This window comes from Habropoda laboriosa, unplaced genomic scaffold, assembly GCF_001263275.1.
Source record: "Habropoda laboriosa isolate 0110345459 unplaced genomic scaffold, ASM126327v1 scaffold269, whole genome shotgun sequence".
Taxonomy (NCBI): domain Eukaryota; kingdom Metazoa; phylum Arthropoda; class Insecta; order Hymenoptera; family Apidae; genus Habropoda; species Habropoda laboriosa.
In genome coordinates, this window is record NW_017100417.1 from 456609 (window position 1) to 464342 (window position 7734).

General features: G+C 36.2%; 1 protein-coding gene across 1 annotated transcript in view; it reads right to left on the reverse strand.

Annotated features, from left to right (window-relative positions):
- Nucleotides 1-997: 997 nt before the first annotated feature.
- LOC108575503 (protein timeless homolog) overlaps nt 998-7734 on the reverse strand; it is a 15161-nt gene continuing 8424 nt past the window's right edge. The window contains 1 exon segment of the mRNA XM_017938321.1: nt 998-1103. Within this exon segment, the coding sequence (XP_017793810.1) occupies nt 998-1103 (106 nt within the window).

The window sequence follows — 7734 nt, forward strand, 5'->3', positions numbered from 1 at the left end:
CGCGCCACCAAAAGTAGCATCCGCGAGTTTCTCACGGGGCTATGTGTACAGAGAATATAATTTTCTCGATAAATTCAAGTTATACAGGCAATTCCCATGGCAAGATGAGCGGAGGGGGGTGCGCAAAAAGTACTAACGGCCAGTGCTTTGAAAGTATAAAGTTTTAACTTTATCTCAAGCTGCCTACCGGAGATTGCAAATATATGTCGTCTCGTTTCCTAGAATCTCGTTAGCGCGATATTTTCCAGAATTTAATTTAAACAATCTTTGAGGCAGTACGGTATTAACCAGGGATTAAGTTTCCTTTTCGAGGGCTGATTTACCACGAATGAAATTGTGTAGTATATTAAAAATTAGGTAATGCGATGTGCTAGAATTGTTCGAAAGTTACGAAAGAGATGATAGACTCTAACGTGATAAACTTTCGATTTCTCTTCGAGGTTAAAGAGACTCTTGCTTCGAGATGTTTATGTTTATCTATCTATACGACAAAGGCGAGCTACGTTTATCTTCGCAGTAATTTGAAATGTTTGGAACAGTATAATTCGATTACACAAAATTGACCATTCTATGTCTGTTGATATTTTACATTGTTAATTGAGCCGCTCATTTGGTAAATCGGTTAACTCCACAAAACAAAAAGAAGCGAAAATTGATGAAATTATATATTACACATCAAATATAAATATTTATACCGTTGCATTAAAAAATTACTTACAATTAGCTAAATTTTTATAAGCGTACGAATTACATTATTAAACGATTTAAATAAATTTTTGGTGTCAGTTTGGCATTTAGTGGTGTTAAGCTTAATTACTACGGAAATTTATTTTAAATATAAAAAGGTAAGCATCGATCAAATTTAAAAAAATTCCAAAGTGGAGTTAACCACTTTGACCTGTGAACAGCTCAATTTTAAACACTTGACAGGTTCAGATGTAAATAGTGAAATATAAAAATAAATAAAAACACTCGTTTCATGCCAATTACGAAAATACTACTCACCACCCAGATCTGCAAAGAATATTTCACGTAATGCTAGAAATTCCTCCTCCACTGGAATATCAGGTCTTCCGAAAGAGTTGTTTTCAGGCCACACTTCTCTGCAAAACGATTTTCAAGTTTCTTTCTTTAGTGACACGATAGTAAGTGAAAGGTCCGAAATTTAATTGTATTGTATAATATCACAATTTTTCATATTACTTAAATGTTGCAAAATATGCTGTTTCTCTAATATTCTTAGAAACACTTTTGACAGAATCGTTACCTATACTTCACAAAAGTATAATGAAATAAGTAGAAAATATTTACCAGCGAGGAGGTCAATAATTAAATTTAGCCAGCATGCTAATGAGTGAAATATACATATGCATGAGGAATATGCAAAGGTTGTTTACAGTACAAGGGAATAATCGAAGAGCTTCTTTAATGAGGCAAAAACTAAGGAAGAGACTATCGGTGAGTACATATATGTACATATATACTTTTATGACAGATATGTAGCTTGAAAAATAAGGTAAAATTGAGAGAGAGCAGTTTCGATAATAACACGATACTAATTGACTCAAATAATCTACACAATCGTGTATTTCATTATCTCCCTGAAAATTAGAATACATCACACATGCCAAATATACGTTTAAGTGAACAATAATTTTCCAAGCTTCCCTGGCAACTTATTTCAAAGTAAAACTACGAAGACTGTACACTTCGAATATAGATATTAAAAAATCTCTCATATCAAGCACATTTGAGTGCTACAAATTAAGTATAAACATTCTCAACGCAAACAATTAAAAAAAAACGCACAACGTAAGTACACTGTCAACAGTCTTTCACAAATCTTACTGGAAACGTACCGGAAAAAGCGTAACGTATATATCCTACAATGAGATTAGTACGATTAAACAAAGCGAGACACCTAATGACGTGTTTCACTATCTTGAGTAGCATACGTAACCAAGATACCGGAAGACGAGAATGCTCAATGGGTCTCGTAGAAGGCTCCCTTGAGCACAAGAGCCTCACCACGATCTACACCAACATCCGGGGCTGGTTGCGTCAAATGTTCACGCCCAACCCTTCTCCATTCTTCCATCCACCTTCGACCAACGTCTTTTCGCCAGCGTACATACATCACCCTTCGCGAAGTACCTGTGTTCTAGAGCATCTAGAGATAGAAGACGGTGAAGCCTTGGCCCGAGGCAAGGTGAATGGATAGAAAGCTGTGTAAAAAGAAAGATTTCCGTGAAGACAAGAGGCACAGGTGACTCGTGATGCACAGAAATGTTGCTGAAATTTATTTCCAACGCTTGTCTCCAGAAGAGAATACTTTTTCGTTGATACCCCTCCTCGTCAAATGCAAATTTTAATTTATGCGTCGCGCATACAAAACAGATATGCAAATTTCCCCGGTTACTTGCAACAGCGTACTTGCCAAAGGGAAACGTAATATAAAGAAAATGACGAGGTATGATTTTCTTGTATACTTGATCAGCTATACTCTGTCATTTGTATGGGTAAAGAAGCTTTGGGATTCTTTTGACGTTGCTGATATTTGTGAACTGATTGGCAATGGAACAATGTTGGAAGAGTATATGTTCTTTTTCAAGGTTCACGTGTAAGAAATAACAAGCGGCGGAAAATCGTGGAGCAAAATAGACGCACCAAGGAGAACTATACCAGTGGATTTGCTAAACAGAGCAGAGTAAATACTGATTGCTTCACATGAAAGTTGCTCTTCATAAAGCTTTTTGCAATTTCATAAGAACCGGAAAGAACCGGGCCGTTTCACGAAAGTTCTATTCCCTGTGAGAATCCAAAAGCATCAAGGAAAGGAGAAAGTCGCTGTACGTGACCAGAGGACAAAGGTAAAATCACGCCTTCACCTTGGCGGAGCACTCATGGAAAAGGGTGTAGTTAATGGTGGAAGATTCCTAACCCTGTGCTAGATGGCGGCTGGCTTTTCAAGAAGTCTTCACCTGCCTTGAATTTTCATTAAAAAACTGCGGCACGTAGAAATATTCTGAAGAGTGGAAAGCTTCAAAGAGAACGCTAGAGACGAGGAAACGTGATTGGACAACGAAGTCGATTTTAGAATTGTGTATAGCGCTCGTGTTTGCTAGATAAACTTGCGTTACATCACCTTGCTATTGTTTGCTGTTCTACCTTACGAAGAACATGAAACAGACGTTCTGCTCGACAAACGTGTAACCTCCGAGATCAGCATTTGAAAAACAATTGTTTACATTCGCGGTAACAAATATGTTGACATTTTTTATTAAGCATTTTGAAAACGAAAGTTTGACAGATTTTAAACGAAGTAAAAACAGTTATAGTTGTCAATTTAAAATATCTATTTGAACCACTATTACGCGAAAACCATTGCAAATTTAAAAAATCTATTTCAGCCGTCATACTGCATACAAAAAATAATATTTCTTGCAAATCTATCACTTGTGAGAAAAACACTGGACACTAATAACGTGAACACCCTGTATATTTTTACTAATATATGATACTAACTTTGCCGAAGAAATGTAATTTAAATATAATACTTGCAAAATTAAAATATCCTTAGAATAGAATAATACCCTCTTTTTAAAATATAATACTTATACCTTAAAATATAATGCCCTCACCTATATCATACTATAATTTACTGTTCTATTTCTACAAGTACCGATGTCGCAGATACAAGAAACGTATGCACAAGCAAAGAAATTAAAAAAAGAAAAAAAAACGCATTACAAGAAAACATTTGCAACATACATACAAGAACATACAAATAATCCGTACATGGAGTACGTCAAGCCGTAGGTCAGAAAAGTCTGGCTACTTTCGAAAGTGCAAAATCCCTGACTTGGAGGGAGAATCCAATAAGCGAGTGGCAGAAGGGTGAAGATGCAGAAGAAGGGAGTGGAAAGGTGAGGGAGGGATGCGTGCTGTCCCCAGGGCAGAAGAAGTGGCTCGTACGAGGCTGCTGCTGGTGGCTGTCTGAATAGAAATCCAGTACCATACAATCCCTATTATCCCTCGATTTGAAGTCCCGCGACAATGGAATCTCTCAGACGCGCCTCAACCAACCCTCCAATTCTGTCGTCCGAACTGGCTCCTTTGCCAGATACTGAACGAATAATTTCGATGCGTCGATTCTCGTCCTTGAACTCGAAAAACACGCGAAATCTAATTCATCTTTCATCTACAAACTGAACAAGTCCAATCTATTTTCCAAAAATTGATCCTGTCTATGTACGCTTTGAACTAACTTACTATTTCTGATCTAATAAATTTGATTTGTTACATTAAACAAATTAATATTTTTAACCCTTTACGGTCCTATGTCGAGTTTAGACATGCTGACTCCTGACGTAGGAGTTTTTACCTTTGGATATTGTATAATGAAAAATTACAAATTACAATTGATAAAAAATCATATTTTTAGGCATTATGAAACTGAATATTTTGTAATTAATATTAGGCTGAAATATTGAAATAAAAGCAAACTACGCGATATTACCGGACAATGGCCAAATGATTGCGGACTAACTGGATTATTCGGACCACAAAGGGGTAAAATTGTTAATTATTAGTTACTCCCGCTTTGACGTGACGTACTGAGAAAGTTTGTGTGAAAGAAGGATTTAAGAGAAACTCTTTTAATATATAAAAATTACTCGTATTTGTTTTCTATGTATGTAATACGCGAAGAAAAAGTAGCTAATAATTAATGCAAAACAACTAATAACGAGAAGTATAAGTGTCTGCAAATGACGACAACAATGAAATACAATATTCGCTAAATTATCGTCGGTCCACCGGTAATTCACTTTCATCAGAAATTCGATATGATCTCGATAAATAATTTCACCCGCTTATCTCAATTAGCAATTTTCATTTGCTTCTAATTAAAGAAGCAGAACCTATCCTCGAAGCTCGGGGAAATTGCAACTTTTAATATGCAAATAAAACTTTGTTGATCATGTGCCGCACTTCTCATTTAACACAAAAAGGAGGTAGAAGCTGCCGCTTCTTCCCCTTAATTATCCTGTGACTTTGAGTTATCCAAACGTAAGCCAAAGTCAGCACACTTTGCCGGTGGCACCGATGCAGACGGTGTAAGTAGAAAATTAGAGGGTTTGAGTCAGTATCCAAACGATGAAGAGTATTTACTAGGCAAACGAAACGCGATCACTGCAAGCTCCCCCGTCTACCTCAAGGACAAGCTGCACACTATATATATGTATAAGAACAAAAGGAAATTCAAGGCATTACATTGTTTACCGTAATACTACCGGATTACCATAAATGTGTTATTAATATCTGCTACTCTGAGCCTACGTCTATACGCTCCACAGTCAACAGTCTGCTGCTTCCTTTTATCCTGTTGTATGCACAAGGTCGGCATGAACGAGGAGCTTCCATTGTGTACCGGCTATGGCAAAGCTTACCCCATAAAATGGACGGTGGAACATTACGAACAATCTCCTAAAGTACCCCGTGGAAGTACTGTGGTGATGATACTGCCTAAAGAAAAATCTGCAGAAAGGGCTATAACTCCTTAGCTTTACGAGAAAGACTGCCCACGATGGAACAGTGTTTTGTTTCGGCAATTTTACTCTGGTACCTTCGAGACCACCGCTAATTGCAACAGAAGTTTCTCAACTTTCGCAAAACTTCAGGAATTGAAACAATCTTCGGAGCAACGATACTCGAGCAAATCGTTTAAAAATCTGGAAATTTCAACGGAGTTGTGTTCTCTCAAAAATGAACGGCTTGAGAATGTAGGTACTCTCGGAATTACCTAATATTGCGATGTAAACTGAACTCTCTTATTCTACATCAAGAGAAGATGCGAATTACGAAGGATAGAAAGGACTTATTGGGGAAAAAGAGGAAACAGTATTGTCGGTAACTAGTTATGATTGCTGGGATATTATGAAAATGAAACACTTTGAAGATAAAGCGAATGTAAAGAACTCGTTTTCATGTCAACGAGTTCATCTCCAAAGTGTACTACCCCGCGAAACCATCGAAGCGACGATTAAGGTTACCAGCCAGAAGGATCGATGGGGTGGAATGGAGAAACAACTTGGCGGAGGGACAAGACTCGTGAGTATATTTAGAGGCAGAACACTTCAAAGGGACAGGGTTCAACGCTGCTTAATGCTCATTGAGATGAACCAATATATGTACACTGACATATTTCAAGAACGGACCACCCCTTTCAGATTTAATGTAATGTAAATATCAGCGGAGAAGTGCAAACACCTGCCAATTGGCCAATTAACTGGTCGCGTCAGTTATAAAGAAAACGAACGCTAGAAAAAGTCAAATGTTTCCGCGAAACAGACGTCGCTGAATAATTTCGCGCAAACGGTTCAATTAAATGAGAAATTGCTGCCAACTCGAGCTTTCACTTTTACTCGGAAAAACATACCGTCGATATTTTATTTCAAGCTTGCACGCCATATTTCTGTTACCAACGTACTAATTTATTCATTGACCACGTGAATGAAAGTTATGAAGGAGTGTAAAATTTTCAAGAGATTTCTCTATTGCTATATTCATGTGAAGAAAAGATCTATCTGTTTTAAATTGTTTTAAAACTTCCTTTCGTTAAATGTCGATGCAAATTTGTAAAAACAACTTGCGATCTCTTACAAATTTGTTGCCAATTTTAATTGTCAATTCGTCTTAATTAGTCATTCTTCTTTCTTCTTTATTTTTACTGTGCTGTTCTTCTGTTTCGAAAATTTAAGAATTCGATGTTCCTTTTTTAATACTTCTAATTTTTTTTTACATTCTTTATAGGTATTTTAACAAATCACAAAAATTTCTATACTATTACATTTTGTAGTCACTGCAAAAATGAATTTTTCTCAATTTTTCGGCCTTCACATCAGAATAGCCCTTTAAAAAAACAAAACTCTTGCTTATCACTTACTGATACGATACTCAGTATCAGGTGTTTAAGTTTAACGCGTATCGTACCGAGCCACAAAAAAAAGCAAACAGAGATCCGTAGGAAAAACACAAAAAAAAGAACAACATTGTGCTGTATACATTTAAAAACTCTCGCTGTTTGTTTACAACACACGTATTAACGATTGGACACCGAGAATCGCTGTACGCCAAATCTGAAAAAAATTCTACCGCGCATGATCCGTTATCAACCTGAGCATACTATTTTCAGCTACCTGGGTCGTATTCATATCTCCTCGTAAATGGCACTTTCAGCCCCAAGCATCGTTCGTATCTACTGATCGGTGTGAAAAAATCACTTTTCATACACATCGATTAAGTATGAAAAACGTGTACTGGTAAGACACATGTGCAACTAAACGTTTTTAAAGTATTTTGTTTTTAATTTTGTCAAAAAGATCGACAATAGTGGAGCTATTTCCACGAGTAAATCATGAAAAATTGACATACGGTCGCTCATTAGTATGTAATATCATATTGATTATCCATAAATATTAATATACCTAATTACAGGTGTGCAGACTGTAATAATTTATCATTTGGAGCATTCGTCTACAATTTCCTCCTGTCTTATTAAACTTACTAATTATGTACAAACACAGTCGTTAATGTAAGACGCAGCATGTTTCATATTTTTATGGAAATTTATTAAAAAATGAGAAAATGTGTAACTTTTCAATTCCCATTTATATTAGAAATTGCACACATATTTAACATATGAAAAATAATGGTTTTTTTTATATAGAATAA